The sequence below is a fragment of the Podarcis cretensis genome (assembly GCF_951804945.1).
Source record: "Podarcis cretensis genome assembly, chromosome: 6".
Taxonomy (NCBI): domain Eukaryota; kingdom Metazoa; phylum Chordata; class Lepidosauria; order Squamata; family Lacertidae; genus Podarcis; species Podarcis cretensis.
This window is the reverse complement of record NC_137175.1, coordinates 37611495-37631547: the sequence shown is the minus strand read 5'-3', so window position 1 is coordinate 37631547 and position 20053 is coordinate 37611495. Positions and strand designations below refer to the sequence as shown.

Here is a 20053-nt window from a genome sequence, read left to right as displayed (position 1 = left end):
CAGTACTAACATCATAAATTGGCCCCAGCAGTATTTATATAGGCAGCCAGTGCAGATCCCACAGAATAGGTGTTGAGTTGTTATATGCAGATGCACCTGTGAATATACCAGCAGATGTATTTTCAACCAGTAGCAATCTCTTGACCTTCTTGAAGGAAAGCCCAGTATAGAGTGCATTACCATAGTCTAGATGTGAGCTTCCAAGAACGAGCACCACAGTGAAGGGAATAGCTGTAGTTGGGACAAGATCCATAGCTGATAATACGCACTGCTGGTCACCTGGGCCTCAAGTGTCAGCACTAAGCCAGGAATACTCCCACACTACAAATCTGCTCCCTTAGGGAGCATGCGAGTCCATCAAGCACAGGCCACACAACCAATTCCTGAGCACAATAGAGAAGGCCAGAGATGCATCCTTGCAAGGTGCCAAAATGACCAAAAAAATGTTTCCTTTGCTTCAAACATTTTTTAAGCCTCATGCTCACCCAGAGCATCACAGGGCTCTTTGCAGCCCCACAAGGCTTCCAAAAATGATAATTTTAATTTAAGTGGGGGATAGGCTTTTAAAACTTTAGAAAAGCCCCATTGTGATTGAGTGCACAGATTTTTTTTTATTAAAAAAAAGAAGTTTGAAGAGCCCTCAGCTATCTTGCACATTTCCTAAAGTTGAGCACAACACACAGGACCCTCATGACAGCCTCATTTATACAATGGTACCTCGGGTTAAGTACTTAATTCGTTCCAGAGTTCCGTTCTTAACCTGAAACTGTTCTTAACCTGAAGCACCACTTTAGCTAATGGGGCCTCCTGCTGCTGCCATGCTGCCGGAGCACAATTTCTGTTTTCATCCTGAAGCAAAGTTCTTAACCCGAGGTACTGTTTCTGGGTTAGCAGAGTCTGTAACCTGAAGCGTATGTAACCTGAAGCATATGTAACCCGAGGTACCACTGTACAACATTTCATGCATCTTTACTTATGCCCAGACAGGCCACTGGCTCTTTTTAATATGTGCTGACATTAGGGCATGTTGTCCAGAAAGGTGGATAGGTTAAACCATTGCTTGTTTTTCATCTCCTGTCACGTGGATCCTGGACCAGAGGAGAGCTGGCTGGGCAATTCCTCCAGATGCTGAGTTACAAAGCAGCTCTTTTGAGTGGTCAAACAATGCTTCTAATGTTTGAGGGATGTTTTCTACAGTTCAGTTCTTCTGTGTAAATAAAATTGGTCTGCATTCATTGGCATTTCCTAGCAGGATGAGATATTAACACTGAAACATTGCTGAGTTAAATTAAATGCAATGCATAGTGTATAGCTGTGTGATATTTTAAGTGAATTGGTGGTTTATAAATACTTCCATAAAGAAATAAACAAATTACTGTTGGCAATTTGGGGGGAGGGATGCATGAGAAAGTGACTTACAGTTAAAAATGTGGAAGACTCCTCTTGTGCACAGACCTTATTTGGGGGTCTGGAACCCTTTCATTAGCCAGCCACATTTCTTATCCTGTGTTCAGACACCTGCGGATAATGTGACTAATTTCTTATCTGTCCTATAGTCAGGGGCAGTTCTTGGCAGGGCTTCAGTATCAGCCACCTGTTAGAAGAGCACTGCTGTATCGTCATGTCGTCACAGACAATGTTTATGTAAGATAGGGAAGCGACTTGGGAACTCACCTCACTGTAGACCAAGACCATGAAAGTTGCAACCTACTGGTCATTAAATAAGTTCATCTCTTGCTGTTCTGAGAAAGTTCCACCAACTGAAGGGACCTAAGCTATCTGGCTTTTGTTTCCTCGTTCATCAATAATAATAATAATAATAATAATAATAATAATAATTTATACCCCACCCTCCCCGGCCAGGGCTCAGGGCAGCTAATACAGAATATAAATTACAATAAAATGTAATAGAAAAATAGAAAAAAGAAAAAAAGTTAATTGAAATATGGCTTAAAATGCAGCTTAAAATGCAGCCTCATTTTAGTAGTAGCCCATAAATCAAGACCATAAAGGGAGGAAACATCAGATATTCACCTGAGCCAGCTATCCATGCTGGTCCTACATGGGCCAGCAAAAAAGCCAAGGGAAAATTTATATACCATATCCCATATAAGGGGTAAGGGTAAGTCCAAGCCGAAGGCTAGGCGGAACAGCTCCATCTTGCAGGCCCTGTGGAAAGATGTCAAATCCTGCAGGGCCCTGGTCTATTGTGACAAAGCGTTCCACCAAGTCGGGGCCAATGCTGAAAAGGCCCTGGCCCTAGTTGAGACCAATCTAACCTCCTTGACGCTCGGGATCTCCAAAGTGTTATTATTTGTGGACCTTAAGGTCCTCCTCGGGGCATACCAAGAGAGAAAGTCCCATAGGTACAAGGGTCCTAGGCCGCATAGAGCTTTAAAGGTCAAAACCAGCACCTTAAACCTTAAATCTTGCCTCAAATTAAATGTTTGTCAAGGAACAGTACTGGTGTGCTCTTTGCTTTGTACCAATCTAAAAAGAACCTCTGCTCCTGGCAGAACACCCTCCAGACAAAAGAGTTTCCATAAGAACATGAGAAGTCCCTGCTGGATCAGGCCAGTGGCCCATCTAGACCAGCGTCCTCTTCGCATAGTAACCAACCAGATGCCAGTGGGAAGCCTGAAAGAGGGACCTGAATGCAACAGAAACTTCCCTTTCTGTTGTTTCTAGAGACTGGTATTCAGAACTATTGCTGCCTCTATCAGTGGAGTTAGAACATAGTCATCAGGGTTAGTAGCCATGGATGTTCTTCATCCACTGTCATTGGTCAAGGCAATTTCCCTGCCGAAACCAGGCCTGAAGACAGATTGAAAGGGGTGCAGGTAATTAGAGGCAGTGCCACTGCCAGGTTATTTTGCCCCCTAGGCAAGACTAATTACTGGGGGGGGGGGGCGCACACACACACATACATGCTAACTTCAATTTTCAAAAAAAGAAAAAAAAGAAAAGAGTATTATAGGGAAAAAATGAAAGGCAAAAAAGTTGAAACTTCTAACAAAATTAAATTGCAAGATTTAGTAATGCAACAATCTTTGATTGTCTTTCTCAAATAAAAAAAGAAAATATTTTAGGACACAAATCATTTTGAAAAGAGTCTCTTCAAAGGTTCCATTTCAGGCACATCAATTTGTTACCAATTCCTTTAGGTCAGGTGCTGATGCTTGGACATGTTCAATTGATATAGTTGCCAAGCAATTATATTTTGCAACATTGTTGAGCAGATAAGTCTATATAGTTGCCAAGTAATTATATTTTGCAACATTGTTGAGCTTATGTAAGTTTTTGTAAATTAGAGCTTTGAGAAATTGTATTCAGCACTTTCCACTGGCACTGAACGTATGGGAAGGATCGTTAGAGCAACAGATACATTAGACAAATTATCCAGGAGTTTTTGTTGTAGTGTGAAAAGAAATACACTTTGTGGCAACATGGACTTTGGAAGTCTTCGAGCTATAGCTATAAGTTCATGGCACAGATCTTCAGTATCAATATCTTGCTTCCATTGTGCATCAATGATTTTTTCCAAATTATTGCTGGCTTTAAGTACGTACATCTTCAGGAAGTTTTTTTGTTGATACTGTATATATCATACAGGAAGTCAGATAGAGAATTATATTGTTGTAGCTGTTGGAATCTCTCTTCCACAAACTGTATGGCCATATCTAAGACAGCATAGTAGAAACCTGTTTTGAATTTCTTCTTTGGAGTTTGTGGTGCCTCTTCTAAGGCTTCATATTTCAGTTTCTTTCTCATTTTCTAACTTGTTCTCTCTCAAAATTTGGTACTAGTATTTCTAGCTGCTTTGCAATCTCAGTAGCACCTATCAGAACTTGCTGGAAATTTTTTCATCACACTTGCAGACCACAAGTCATTTGGTCATTTGCAACTGGCTTGTAGCTGAATTTAAATCATCTTCCTAATTTTGTAGTAGCTTGCTGTAAGATTGACTTCAAAAAGGATCTCTTACCATGAAGGAAGGGATACCACAGACTCAAACATACCAATTGCATCAGCAATGGCCTTAACTTCAATTCAGGAAGCATTTCCAGATAAACCTTTTAGGTGCGTGTCATCAAAAATCTCACCAAAAATATGGGGGGCACGTAAGCCCCACCCTGCATAATCAATCACATGATGTAGCACACGCACACCGTTTGAATGGCATTGCCCATTAACAGGGGTGGGGCTCAAATATTTTATTGGGGGGGTGGCAAAGGGACCTTGGCCCCTGGGGCTTGGTTCCTATGCCCAGTCCTGCTGCAACCCCCCCCCCCAAATGCCACAGACTCTTTTGCTTGCTGAAGCGCTGGGACCAGGGCCAGATTTAGGTTTGATGAGGCCCTAAGCTACTGAAGGTAATGGGACCCTTTAGATATCCAGCTGTCCTTTGTCAACAACAAATTGTTGCAGTTTTTTGTGTTGAATATATGCTGTATGGTAATTTATGGACCCAATAGGTATCTAAAGCCATTTGCACATGCAGAATGCAGGCACCCTATATATAGAAATGAACGAATCGATTATATTTTAGGGAGCAGGCTAGCAGGCGGGGCCCATTACTTACATCATAGGAGCCTACAGAACACAAAACACTGTTGCTGTATGTAGATTATGTAGATTTTATTTTATTTGTTTTTTATCTTATATTTTGGAAATGTACACCCCGGTGTGTCCCCCCCTTTGCTTTTTTGTGGGGGGGGCGCCAAGAGAGTGGGGCCCTAAGCTTTAGCTTGGTTAGTTTATAGGTATATCCGGCACTGGTTGGGACAGAAAAGCCTCCACTGCTACATTTCTGCCAAGCAGCCCCGACTGAAGCTTTACCTGGAAGCATTTTTGAATTTGGCGCCAGAGGGTCCGTCGCTAAGGTGGTTGCTAAGGACGCCCTGGGCTCTCAGAAAGACGTCGCTATTTCCTCCTTCCTGCATTCAGGCCAGGCTGGAGAAGGCACTCCTTGCGAATCGCTCTGGTAAGGGCTGCTTTCTCCGGGTCCTCCCCTCGCTGAGCCTTTTTGCATAAGGAAAGAGAGCTCCCTGTTTCTCTCTGCGTGTTTCCCACCCTTCTACCCTTCTCTCTGTGTGTTCTTCCCTCCTCCACCCGGTGAAAAAGGCTGTTTGCTTTGTTTCACTTGGTCACTGATAAAGTCTTCCATCGGGAGCTTGCCTACTTCAGCGTTGCCTGCCTTCTGTGCGTTGCCTTGCATGTAAGTTTGGAGCTGCTGGCTTAGAAAAGCTTCCTTCGAGTTTAAGTTTGGAGCGGCAGGTTTGAAATGCTCTGTTTGTTTGGTTAGAGAGCACAGCTTTTGATTATTATTTTTTAAGACTACAGCTACTCATGTATTTATTTATTTTTTTAAAAAATGTTCTCTGTGTTTTGCATTTACGTTTGGAGATGCTGGTTATTTTTTATTTTTTTAAAGGCTCTGTTTTTCATTCAGCTTTAGCTCCCCCTTAACTTTTGGCCTCGTCCACTTGGCCCTCAGAGCGATGGTAATAATCTGGCGCTCTGGCAGAAAAAGGTACCCTGCCCTTGTTTTAGAACTTCAGGTACTAGGGAGAGGGGGGTGCATTGAGCAAGTCCCAAAAGGAAAAGCAGGAACTGGGTGTAGGGCCCCTTCAGAGATCAGTCTGCACCTTCAAATGCAACTGATGATCAATAAAAGTTATTGCAAAAAAATAATAATTGTACCTTTGGCAAAAATAAGTGTTTGCTTGCACAGTTGTAACAGATCCTATCATGGGAAAACACAATTACAACTATATAATGTGTGAAATGACCCTGCATGTCTGAGACTTGGGAGCTGTGTGTGTGTGTGTGTGAGAGAGAGAGAGAGAGAGAGAGAGAGATTCTAAGGTTTGGTCGTCTTGTAATCCATATTTAATTTCCTAAATGAGAAGTGCTGCTGATCAAGATTTTACTGAGAATCCTCACAATCTCAGAAGTGTAAGGATGGTTGTGGTAGCTTGAAGCACTTTGCACATGCCCAAGCTGAGCAAGTTTTTAAAAGCATATTTTGAATGGATGAAAGTTTATTTATTTGTTCTAAGTAATAAAATGAGTATTTGGTGTGATAACAACGAAGAGGGGGAAATGAAAATTACTGGTGATTGTGGGGTACCATGATCACAAAGGTATGTTTTGGGCAGGAGCAGGTCAGATAAACCTTGTGGTCACAGACTTCTTTAGAGGATTGCTGTATGAAATGTTTGGTTTTGGATTGTTTTAGATCTGCTTGAAAACAATTTGGTAAGTATCAGAAAAGAATTGAGGGTTTTTATTTCTTTTTAATGGGTGCCAGGATAGTGTTCGATAGGACTTCTTTCTGGAAACAGATCGAGACTAGGAAAAGCAAATGGCTGAAACAAAAATAGAAAGTATTTATAATGACTGCTTAAATAAAGGGCTGCTTTGGACTACTGAAACATTTGCAGTACATGACAATTTGTTTACTATATTTCAAACTTTATTCCTGACTCAGTGAAGGATTCTGGCAATCACTTTATGTTTTGACATCGTCTCAATTAATATTATAGTGATCTTACATGTCACCTGCAGTGGTATGTAGTTTTGTATGACATTAGAGAATATTGTAAAGCATTTCTTCCTAGAATGATTTTTTTTTAAAATTTAGAAAACTTCTGAGTAATGAGATTACTAATTTAGTAATTAAAAACTGACTTATTTGTATTTTCAAAAATCAATATTAATGTATGATATGGTTCCTCAAGGTTTGCCATCACTGTAACTTACTCTAGCCACTACCTCCAATATCTCTGCTTCTTTTAAAGTTATTGCTCTTGCATGCCACTGCTATACTGAATCTGTGTTTGTTGAAGGTGTGTTTAGTGCCCATAACAGCACTGACAGCATAAGTTTGCAGGAATTCTAAAAGCAAACACACTGTTGTATAGGAAATTAGTTGTATGTTCTAGTTTTTTTTTCTAAAAATGAAGATGTTATATTTCTAACGATTGCTAGCAGTAATTAATTTGGATTGGCAGGAAACAAAGATTGAGGTTCTGATTTGGATATATTGAAGAATATGATTTTAAAACTTTTAATTCTATGCTCATGAACAGATTTGTATGTATTTCCTTTTGACTATAATAATACAAATATGCTCCTGCAGATCTCTTTAACTGCCACCACCCAAAACTATTGCTATGCATTTTGTAAATTTGATAATTTGTTATCCTCACCGCTTTGGCTATTGTGCCTCCAATATTAAGCAGAAATGTTGCGGCAACTATAGTTTGTTCACGTGCAATACTACACACATGCCAGTGACTTCAATGGAGGAAATGGAAAGAAACCAGATGGCCATATGGCCATTCTAAATATTTCAGGCAGCAAACAGTGATCTGGATTAAACTCAGAATTATAATTCTCAAGATCCCATAATGCAACAGACTATTCCAGGACCCACTAGTGACATAGCTTTAATGGCTTTAATGTTATCTTAGGACACCACTAGATAATATTGTGTGTTCTTCACTTCCCCATGCCTTTTTCAGCTTTCATTGTTGCTGCTGTCTCCAGCTGGCTTACCTCCGGGAGACTAAAATGGGGATTTCCACACTGAACACTGTCTGCCTCTTTTGGAAACAAGTTGTGTCAGACTGAATTTTTTTCTTACACTCCTTCTGACTGAGAAATCCAAGATGTAAAGTAAGGGTGGAGGGAGGTGTGGAGGAAAGTGAGAATGAAACAATTGTTCATGTGCATGGGAGGTAACTTTGCACAATTAATCAGAATGCATGGCTGCCTCCTGAAGGATGGCGTATGTCTTCCTGCTCGTGAAGTCCAAGTGGTCTGCCCTTGATTCAGTTCTGGGTTTCATGCCATGTCACGTAAAAGGTCCCCTTTTGCATTATTTTATTATAGACATAGAATGGTTGGGGGACACTGAACAGTCCTTTTCCCACCCCTGGTAAAGGCTCTATTTGATTTACTTGGAAAAGCTGCCTTTCACACATTTGCAACTACTGTACTAAGAGTATGTACAAGGATGAATGAGGAAAGCCCTTGAAAGGCTAGCTTGTATCTCAGAGTAAATGTTTAGCAGTCCCTGGATTAGGCAGAAAGATATCCAGTTAGAATCACCAGAATATGATATGACATGAACTGAAAAAAAGCTCTTTATTAGGGGGATGATTGTGAGAAATGAATTGAAGCTACTATCTTCAGTTTGGAGAAATAAAGCTACTGTCTTCAATTTGGAGAATTGAAGAAGGTTGTCAGGGAACTGCCATCGGAAGGGCAGGTGGTGGAAGGGCTCACGGAGGCTAGGAGAGACTTGGCAGCAGAGGAGGGAACCAGCAGGGGGAGAGAAGGAGCTCCAAGGGAAAGTGAGTCGGAGGGATGGCTCAGAGAGACTTCCAGCGAAAACAGTGGGGAAGTTTCAGGACCTCCTATAGGGACACCCACCCCTCACCGGAAACTGTCGCGCCGAGAATCTCGAAGACGCGTTTCCGTTAAGGAGCTTTTATGTTGGAAGAGATTCCGCAAATGCCCACTGTCGGATTCTGCCAGCGATTGAGGGAGTTATGTTTAAGGGGCTCCGCTATAGACAGAGCTTTGATAACCAGGCCAAACTCTGAGGGACTAAGCTTTACGCACAAGCAGCTCATCATCCCATCACAAAGGTAAAGCAGCAGTGACTTTGTATGCTACAGTAGGTTTTGTGCAGCTTTCTATAAAAATGGCCATCTAGCTATATGGTTTATGAAACAAGGGTGCTGCCATTTATCTATATTTTACTCAGGGTTTGTGCCTCTGATAATTTCAAGATGGCAAAAAACTTTAAAATCCCTGCTGCTGCCCATCACTTCATGTTGGATGAAGGCAAACAAGTTGAAACTTCTTCCAGTAAGACAGAAGCTGTGCTCAAACATTTTATCTGGATGGTGCATTGGAGCTCTGACCCAGCCACCTCAGGTGCATGGGCTTCTCTTCATAGAATCATAGAATTGTAGATAGAGTTAGAAGATACCCTGAGAATCATCTAGTCCGCCCCCCTGCAATGCAGGAATATGCAGCTTTCCCAAACGGGGATCGAACCTGCAATAAGCACCATGCTTTATCTAGCCAACTGAGCTATCCAAGCTTTTCATATCTGATTTAACTGGGCTCCCAGTCACAGGGAGGTTTCTAAACTTGTTCAACCAAATGCACTTAGAAATCCTCTTTGTATGTTTGCACTAAACACACAAATGTCTGAAGAGGAGTCCCCACATCCAAAGAAGTTGGTCTTATTTCATTCTTATGTTGGGGTGAATGTATTACCATGGCTGAAGGAACTATGGTTTAGGAAGCAAGCTGATTTTGATAGAGGTTTTCAACCAGTTTTCGATGGGTTGCCCTCCCGTTGAAAGACCTCATTCATAGCATGTTCATTGGTGGCAAGGAGTAACTTTCATCAGTTTATGGTGTTATTAACTTTGATTCCTATCATTCCTGCCCATGGGCCAAACTACTTGGAGCAGATGAGAGTTGTCCAAAACTTTTGAAGGGCACCATGTTGGCTACCCGTCTTCTATAAGTAAAAAAAACCAAACATAGACAGGGTAGTTCTGATCATATCTGTTCTGCTTCCATTGCTGAATGTGAACAGATACATGCCAGCTGATGCTGTGAACCAGATTTGGCTTGACAAATCCAAGCATTCATTCTTTACAGCACCAGTTAGCTATTTCTAGTCTCTTTTTAGGTGCTTCCAAGTCACACAGCCTGGCCTGTGTAAGTGATATTCATGAACAGCATTTCTTTGAGAACAGCCTCCAATTCACAGGCCCCATAGATGTGACAGTTGCAAACTCTGCCTTTAATGGACAAAGTGCTGGCTTAGATCTATCACTTGGCATCATTGCTAGCTGATTCTCAGAACAGTGCTGGAAATTTACAGTACAGCAAAGAGGGAAGTGCAAGAGAATTGGTGACAGAATAAATAAAATAACAGGCATGTTTTTCTGAATAATGGAAAGAATGTGCATCAAGTACCTTTCCTAGCGTTGGAATTTGGCTTCTCAATAAAAGTTCTGAAAATGCCTCTCAAAAGACAGTGAAGATTATTGTTGCATTTTAAACCTGAAGCAAAGTGGTAGCAGCACTATCAAGAGTTCTGTAGAAAAAAATTAGGGTATACAAAAAACTGCATCCTCACAGACTATAAATGTAGAGGAGCCTGTGATTTTACCATATCAGTACTTAGAAAGTACTGAATGCCTTTGCAATCACTGAGAAGTCATTTAATTGGATTTCTTGTGCACACGAAGACTGAGCAAAAAATATCAGATTTGTACATACAGATATTTATATGGCTGTTGCTGAATGAGTCCTCCTTCTTCTTTTTTTAAAAAGGAAGACCTTTATTTTAAGCAGCTATCAGTCAGCATAGAAAAATAATAATCTATTTTTATTTGGCACAAGGATACATACTTGACTTTTAGATTTTTCCAGGTTCATTTTTCTTCATATCTTTAGTACGAGACAGAGATAAGGGGTTAGTGATTGTGGGAAAGTGATTTTTTTTTCCTCAAATGAAGAAAATTGCATCTCTTAGATTTTATATGCAAAGTTCTGAGTTGTGAAACTTTATAGTAAGCAATTGGACCCAACTGAAGTGTGACTTGAGATCGACAGTGCATGATGTGATTGTGAGTTACTTCTAGGTAAGTGGGCATAGGATTGCTGCCTAAATAACATTTTTGGAGTCCCATTGTATACTTGGCATTCTATACCATGTAGAGTGTAAATACTTTGTGCCATAAAGCCTTTGATGTGCCACAAGGCTTTACTCATTTTTTACTTCTTAGTAGACATGCATTGAACTGTGCTTTTAAGCTGCTGCCCTATATATTTACTTATTAACGTCAACTGAATTTTCTTCTGAGGCTACTGACATCTGGGTAAACACAATCTGAGTTGCGGTTTTTAGGCTGCATTCACAGTCTACTTAAAAATTACTCAGTTTAAGGATGCTGCAACTGCCCTAGAGTAAGTGGGTTGTAGACACTTTTTAGCAATAGATTAATGGAAATAACTTTTTAAAGGTATACAGATAAATTGAATTAGCGCTATACATGTAAACTTCTGTAGACATTGCTGTGCTTGCATATATACTACAAGGAAGTAATACATTCCACATAACATGAAAATGACAACATATTCTCAGCGAGTACATAGGGGAGTTTTTGAAGTGCTGAAAATTCCAGAGTTACTTGGATACAATGAATTTAAATGAGGCTTGTGCACAGAGGAGCCTTGTTTCAGTAACAGGTATGTGTTGTCAAAGAGTTAGAAGGACAGGAAATATCTTCAATAATTGCAGGAAAATGCTGGCCTCTGTTTATTGTAGTTTATGCCAAGGAAATAGCACCAGGCATCTGAGGCAAAACCTTCAAACACAGATCTTAAAAAAGAAAAACCCTCATATTGCTATACTGTATTGGGCTGGCCTTTCAGAAACACTGCAATCAGTGTTTTTTTCTGATTGGTGCATTTGTGGAAACAATATCATTCAGAAATGTCATTCTTATTGAATTATGATGCAATAGTCATGGTTTGTTTAGGTTTAACATGAAGGAGGCTTTTGACAGTAGTTCCTGTTCAGCCTACAAATGAAATGCAAGTTGTTGTATTCACAAAATAATTGTGCTGCTTCACTCTGGCTAGAATGTGTGCGCATTTCTTGGTGACATTTTAAAAAATTGAGGATAGCACAGAACTTACTAGCCGCAGGGTAGAGAAGAAGAAAGCATACTAACAAAATAATGTGGTCTATGTTTCTGCAACAGATAGTTCCCTGCCCTCTCTAGGTTTAGTAACTGTGAAAATAATAAATGGATTCAAAGGTAGGTAGTATAAGACACCTAAAGAAAATCTACAAGTGTATAAATTATAGCGTGATGTAGAAACCCTGATAAGAACAAGAAGCAGCTTCCGTCTACAGTATAGATGTCAACCCTTCCCAACATGAAAATATCTGTCAGATTTTGGGTTTTTATATTACAATCAGTGGAATATATGGTCATCTGTTTACTGCTGTGAGTAAAGCATTTCTGAAGTTCAGTTACCAACCATTTGCTGCTACTTCTATCTCACAGCTTTTCTGTAGAGAAGTGCTATTTCTTGTCAAGGTTCTGAGAACTTTATGCAACTCATCAAACTCTACAGGTAGATGTAAAAACCCAAGACAAAGGTGTACTACTGTTTGGAATGGTTTACAGTGGTACCTCAGGTTACAGATGCTTCAGGTTACAGACTCTGCTAACCCAGAAATAGTACCTTGGGTTAAGAACTTTACTTCAGAATGAAAACAGAAATTACACGGCTGCCGCGCAGCAGCAATGGGAGGCCCCATTAGCTAAAGTTGGTGCTTCAGGTTAAGAACAGTTTCAGGTTAAGAACGGACCTCCAGAACGAATTAAGTTCTTAACCCAAGGTACCACTGTATTTTTAAGTAAATTGTGGTCCATCATATTTTGCTTTATGTAGCAGTGTCTTCCTGAAGGGCCTGTTGGAGTTGCCAGGAAGTTATAGTAACAGTGCAAATGTGTGCCTGAGGGAAGGATTTCAGAAAGCAGGGAAATGTGGCTGTTAACTTCAAGATCAACATATCACCTCCTCTGTTGTGTCGGTACCAATTTAGGTCTGTCTGGTCTTGTTGGAAATTATGAAAGCAGGCATTTGTGAGTTTTCCAAAGTGTTTAAACTTCCCCTAGACAGTCAACTTGTTTATCTGCAGTACTGAATGTACCTGTACATGGTATGCTGACTGTTGTAATGAGCAGTTATGTTGGGTTCAAGCTGCCACAATATCACAAAGAGTCATACTTATGCATTCATTTGGAGAAGAATCTCTAATGAGACCAGCAGTGTCTTTACTCTCCCTGCCCTGCTTTTGACATCTTTAATGTTCTGCTGAAGAACCTAATATTTCATCCTGAACTCCAGTATGGGACTGATCCAATAAATGCAGTGAGAATTCAGCAGATGGCCTAGTTTCTTATGACATATTCAGTACATTCATACATCTTCTCTGAGCAGCTGGATCACTACTATGCCTTAAACAAATCTAAATGTGTCTTTGTTTAGATCAGCATAGAATAATACAAATCACTTGTAAAGTGGTAATGGATGTGGAGCATTTTGCATGCAATAGTCTCTTAAGCGTACAGAAACGTTGAGATAGATATATCATAATTTCAAGATGCTGGCTTGCTGTAATTTATTTTTTGACTATTTGATGGAATGTGGTGATTAGTTGGACTCAAAATGTGTAAGGAAACTGACTTTGGGTAATATGCTTTCAAGTAATTGGTATCACAGTGACTTCTAATAGATAGGGCTTCAAATTTATTAGGTAGGATGACTCCTAGTGATTTCAGCATGAGTGAACACCTTGAAACTTTGTCAGAGTGTCTGTATGTAGGATGTGGTTTTGCCACACTCTATGTACTATTTCAAACATTAATTTTTAAGTTTAAAATCATAGGGCTTTAGAATGGTTCTCAATGGGATATTTAGCTATATAGTCTAAATGCCAAGTTTGCTTAATGAGCCCTCTCATTATCCTAGTTAAATGGGTTGTTACTTGGTTGCTAGTGCTGCTGTATTAAAAGTTGTGTTGTTCCCAGGCCATCTGGGTGTGCATATGCTTGTGAGCCCAGGAGAAACGGTGAAGGATTGCTGATTTGCAAAGTAATTAAGCTGGCCATAAAAAAAGAGAAGTGTTGGGTGGGTGGGTTTTTTAAAGGAGCTTCCAGACTGAAACCTTGGAAACATCAAACCTGTATGTCATAAGTTCTTTATGGCATTATAAAAGTATGCTTGCTGGCTGTTCAAAAACAGTATCTAGCTTAATGTTCTCTCTCTCTCTCTCTCTCTCTCTCTCTCTCTCCAGGTGTTCAAGATGAATCTGGACAAACTCAGCAAACCTGAACTACTGACACTATTTAGCATTCTTGAAGGGGAACTAGAAGCCCGAGATGTTGTCATAGAAGCCTTGAAGGTAAGCTATAAATTACTGGAAGAGCTGCTATGCAAGAGTGCTGCTGCAGGTGCTGTCCTCATTTTCTACCCAAAGATATATTGTTCACTAGCAATGGTTTATATACTGTTCAACAGTTCAGGCTTTATTAGCAGTCTTGGACCTTAAATGGTATGTAGCCACCTATATATTGGCATTTCATGTCCAAATTGATAACAGGTACAGAAAGTGCTCTGGTTAAACACCTTGATTATTACAAATTCAAACACATCATTTTAAAATCAGAATTGTTCTCATTTCATCACAGAAAAATAGTGCAACTTGAAGATCTTGTTCTAACTGTCATGTTTCAGCATGTTGTTCTAAAAAAAATGGCCTGGTGAACAGCAGCTGTAGGAGTCTCAACAGGCAGAAGCAGCAATACAGATATTTCCTCTGAATACCTAACTATCCTCGCTGGCTTCTATCAGTCCTCTTCTGAGGCCTCCTCTGCAGTACAATATTTGTACAGGGTTAAAGTCTGTTGCTAGGAGACATATTGGCATGATTTGGTTCTCAATAGACCTTATCCGCCTAGTATTTTTAAGTGTTTTCATCACATTTAATTTATGCTTACCCCTTTTTTGCATTTTCGGTTGGCGGTGATGAAAACAAGGCTTGCTTGGTAAATGTATGTATTTGCTTAACTGCTTAAAGAAAAAACAAGAAGAATGAACCACCACAATTTTTTGTCCGTTGGTGTTTTCTGCAAGGGTAAATAACAAAACACGTACGTTTCCAAGCACAATTCAAAGTGTTGGTTCTGACCTTTAAAGCCCTAAACCAGGCATAGGCAAACTCTGGCCATCCAGATGTTTTGGAACTACAATTCCCATCATCCCTTGCTAACAGGACCAGTGATCAGGGGTGATGGAAATTGTAGTCTCAAAACATCTGGAGGGCCAGAGTTTGCCTATGCCTGCCCTAAACAGCCTTGGCCCTGTATACCTGAAGGAGCATCTCCACCCCCATCATTCAGCCCAGACACTGAGGTCCAGTGCCGAGGGCCTTCTGGCGGTTCCCTCGCTGTGAGGGAACTAGGCAGAGAGCCTTCTCAGTAGTGGCACCCGCCCTGTGGAATGCCCTCCCATTAGATGTCAAAGAAATAAACAACTATCTGACATTTAGAAGACACCTGAAGGCAGCCCTGTTTAGGGAAGTTTTTAATGACTGATGTTTTAATGTATTTTTAATCTTTTGTTGGAAGCCGCCCAGAGTGGCTGGGGAAACCCAGCCAGATGGACGGGGTATAAATAATAAATAATAATAATTACATAACTTTATAAAGAACTTTTTAAGCCTAGCTATTCTGAGCATAATGTCTAGGCAAGAGGAGAGGAGAGGTGGCGAAAATACAACTTGTATAAAATGGCATTTTTCTTAGTGAAACGGTGTGGCAATCAATCATATAAAGTCATTTCTCTTAGCTTTTTATTCAGTCTGAAGGTGCCCGTTATGTAAAAGTTAGAGACAAATAAGGATGGGTTGGAGCATGTGAAGACAAGTGATGTCATTGGTAGACTTGTGCATGGCTATTAATGAGTAAGAACATAGATTACCTTAGTATATTTTATTAGTATTTATAATTTTATTATTATTTCACAACATTTATATCCTGTTTGATTGTAATAAAACTAATAAGTCATTTACAAAAATAAAAATTAAAACATTAAAATCATTGATAAAAGACAGTTAAACAATTCTTAAGAAAGTAAATCAGCTGTAAGCAAAAAGAGACCAAAGCACATGTCTGCATTCTACATGTCTGGGTAGGTTTGCCAAATTTTATTTATTTATTAATGTTTTAAGCAGCTGCCAGATAGAGCACAGCAATGGGGCCTGCCTGTTGTCAACAGGTAGGGAGCTCCACTAGATTCCTCCCACATTAAGCTGTATTAATTGAGTTGTGTGCCAGATGCAGTCACCCAGGCAAGGGCAAAATCTGTAATGAATGTTTTAGTGCTGCCTAAAAGCTAAAAGAGAGCTACTGCTACTGCTGTAAGACTGTTCTACCTCAATATCTTCTAGGGCCAGTGTAAAAACATGTGATTGTTTAAAGGAATTTTAAGACAATTAACACCCAATAAAAGCGAGTTTGCAGAACATTTGCTGCAACATCCACTGCTGCTATGCTGTTAGATCCTGGGTTCTCCTGGGGCGCAGCAGCTGGAACTTTCTGTCTGCCAGCCTCATGGGAATCTGTAAACAAACAAAACCACTCAGGGAATCAAGTTGTTGAACAAAAAGAAAGAAAAAAAACCTCCTTTCCACTGCCTTTACCTGCTATGAATTGTTGCAAGTCCCCACTTGTCTGTATTAAAATTAATTAGAAGGCATTTGAATGAGTAGTCTGGGCACTTGCTGTTGCCACAGCAAGTTAACACAGCAAGTTGCATGAGAGATCAAATCAAAACCCAGATCAGCAAAACAAATATCAGTTTTGCTAAAAGTCTCACAAACGTGAAAAGAAAGAAAACAAGATGCCATCTTTGAAAACCTGTCTAGTCGCTTTGAAACCTGTAAGTGCTCTGACTTCTCTTAATCCACCCTGTACCCCCACTGCACACTGACCCACCACTGTCACTGCCAGAGGTACAGGAATGTCATAGAATTATCATAAATATTTGAAGTACTTGGCAGTTAAAACACTCAGCCTATAAAGCCTAGAAAAAGAAGGAGCTGCATGCTTTTGGTGGGAAGGGATACAAAGATGTATGGAGGCATTACCAATGCAGAAGGAAGAGGGGATGCTCTGATGCTTATCTATCTTATCATCTATCTATCATCTATCTATCTATCATCTATCTATCTATCTATCTATCTCCCACCCATCTGGCTGGGTTTCCCCAGCCACTCTAGTGGCTTCCAACAAAATATTAAAAACACGATAAAACATCAAACATTAAAAACTTCCCTAAAAGGACTGCCTTCAGATGTCGTCTAAAAGTCAAATAGTTGTTTATTTCCTTGGCATCAGATGGAAGGGCGTTCCACAGGGCAGGTGCCACTACCGAGAAGGCCTTCTGCCTGGTTTCCTTTAGCTTTGCTTCTCGCAGTGAGGGAACCACCAGAAGGCCCTTGGAGTTGGACCTCAGTGTCTGGGCTGAACAATGTGGGTGGAGATACCCCTTCAGATCTTCTCTTCGAGCTCCCTTTCTGCCTTTCCATTTTTTAACATAGGTAGTTGATGTGCATATGGCAGCTGTAGTCTATAGACTCCAGACTTGGCTGCCTGAGTTACACCTGAGTTGACTCCTCATCTTGTTCCAAATAGAACAAGGAAGGGAGATAAGTCATTCTTCTTTTCTGTTCCACATATTAGGAAGAGGAAAATCAGATGCTTACTGCCTATCCTACTCTGGATACTGAGGGATGAAAGCTGAGTGTATGCACAAACTTTTTTTTTTTTTTTAAGCAAGCCTGTTTGAATAAAAGCATTTAATAATGCCGTCTTGTCTCTTTTCTCTTGGGAGAGATTTGGATATGGGTTCCAGTTTCAGGTTTTTCATGTGGTATAGACTAAACTGATTTCATTTCTGCAAAATATGTGCAATACTTCCTCAGCAGACAATGATTTCTGGTTCTGTCTGAGCTGGCTGTCTTTAAAATAAAAAAAAGGACGCTTTATTCTCCTTTCACTTGGCTTCTTCCTCTTTTTGTTTTTTCATGCTTTTTATTTACCACTTTCTTATTACTGTTTCTGAGGAATGAATCCAGTATTTTAGTGACTTTATTAAAGCTTTATCTCGTACATGCAAGCAAAACCAATTTGTCTTCCCATTTGGTAATTTTGGAAAAGGAAGGAAATGGGCCTCTTTCTGCAGCCAACTATGGGGAAGTCCATGTGCTCATCCTTTTCAAAATCTGTGCCAAAGCCAAGATACCTACTTCTAATCGCAAATGACACTGGCTTATATCCAACAGAAGCCTGTGAAATGACTTCTGAGGAAGGGGAATTTCCTGCCCCCATTGCTGCAGCCCTCAGAATCCCCTGAAAAGTGTCTCCTGAGGGTGTTAGCCTTTTGGGTGAATTGCCTTACAGACTAAGTAAGAACTCCCATTCTAACACTTTAGGATAATAGATTTGGCACTTCATACCGACTTATGTATATGGTTATGCATCAATGCTAGTAAGAACAAAAGGGGTTGTTCACCTGCTATGCATGTATGAGAAATTCAGTTTGCATTTAAAGGTGAACTTACCTAGCACACTTTCCTTAACAAGATGCAAACTAAAACAGACATTCTTTGAAATTTGCACTTCTCTGAATTTTGCAATGCAGTTCTGTCCAGTAGAAATGTGTGCAAAAATGCATACATTAGGGAAAACAACATTAAAATGAATTATATTTTGGAAAACTGCTTTGTGAAAATGTGTTTATGTAAAATTACACACAAATAAGTGTATATTAGTAGAAATTCAGTGATGAATTTTCAACAACTTTTTAAATTAAAAAAAAAAAAACCTGACATGGATATGTGAAGAAATGAACTTATGATTGAGAACCTGAGAGAAACTAAAACTGACAGATTCACCCATCCCTGCCACCTGCACTAAGTTACACAATAAGCTGGGCATTATGCTTTCTCAAGTGGCAAGCTATACAAATACTGCGAGATAATGAAAAATTGCTCATTTAAATTGAAGCTCATTTGGAAGAAACCTGTCTTGTTTTACTTCACCTTTGTGATTTAATTCCTGCATCATTGCAAATTTCTTTGCACATGAATTTAATTAGCGTTTGTCTAGATGAAGAATTTACAAAAATAGAGAGAGAGAACTATTTCAAGCTAGTTTGAAGAAAATTGGAGAAAATTGATGAGAGTAACATTGGCCTTTCAGCCTTGAGGAACAGTCTTAATTGTGTAACAAGAAGATTATCTGCCTTGAGCTTTTTCATGAAGAAATGAGAGTAGTAAAAATAAAATCTTGAAGTGAATTAAGCAATGATAGACCATAGTTGAGCATGGTTTTCTTTTCAGAAACTAGGATGAATGTTTTAATGATTGGAACTGCAGCTGGGATTACTTACCAGGATAGCTAGGAGTCATGCACAGAAGAGTGGAGACAATACTTAGCTGATTCCTGAAAGCTGAACAGGATTTGAACAGCAGGTGATAGTGTGTGTGTGTGTGTGTGTGTGTGTGTGTGTGTAAAAATTAGTCAGGATCTTTGAAACTTACTCTGCAAGGTATGTTTATGTTAGAAATCAGTATTGGCTCATATCACAGCCCATTTTCTGCTAGTAGAAACATACTGCAAAGAAAACCAGAGAATGCTGGAATTAGCTAGTATGGCTTTGGAATTCAAATGCCACTGGACTAACCGTGCAGATTTGGGCTTGGATTATAGCCAACAGCTGTTTGTGCTTGCCAATGAGACCTTGGGCACACAAGACTCGAGAAGGAAAATGATTCTTTTCCTGTACTTCATGCTCAGCTCTGAAGAAGGAAAATCCTGCACAAGTCCTCCTTGCTACTCCTGCTCACATCTGTATAGCATGGCATGGGCCAAACTAACTGTGTGAATGCAATTGAGTGCTTTTTTGTTTGTTTTTTTGTTTGTTACACAGATAGCCTTATATGGGGGTGCATAGGGGAGTTTAATTCCCTCTCTACCTGTTATGGTCCCAACAGCAAAATTTGTGAGGCTTCTGTTTCCATCTCAGGAGGCTTCATAGGCTTCAGTATCACAGATCAAAGGTGCAGGAGTAATCTACTGTTGCAAAGGTTGTGCACCACCCCCAATCTCTGCCAAGTGGTAGCAAGATTCCAGGTACTCTCTGAGAGTTGTTTCTGTTGGGAAAATTGAGGCACGGCGGAGGCTAGTGGTTTATTTTACACATGTTTACACCTGTCTTCCGTGGAAGGGGTGCAGAACATTACATCCTTAGAGTGTCTCTCACTGCTCTCATAGCTCCAGCAAGCTTTTTCTATGGCATCATGCTACTCATCATCACTGTGACAGCCTTCCAAATCTCCTACATCTGTCCACTCCTCGAGTAGAGG

The 20053-nt window shown here is 40.0% G+C and overlaps 1 protein-coding gene across 2 annotated transcripts in view; it reads left to right on the top strand.

Moving 5' to 3' along the window:
- Window positions 1-4925: 4925 nt before the first annotated feature.
- CTTNBP2NL (CTTNBP2 N-terminal like) overlaps window positions 4926-20053 on the top strand; it is a 30684-nt gene continuing 15556 nt past the window's right edge. The window contains exons 1-2 of one of the 2 annotated variants that reach the window (XM_079979300.1): window positions 4926-4984; window positions 13919-14026. In XM_079979300.1, coding sequence (XP_079835426.1) covers window positions 13928-14026 — 99 coding nt within the window. In that variant the 5' untranslated portion in view covers window positions 4926-4984; window positions 13919-13927. Of the gene's footprint in view, window positions 4985-5064; window positions 5219-13918; window positions 14027-20053 lie in introns of those variants that run through there. The other variant, XM_079979299.1, reaches the window with a different exon arrangement.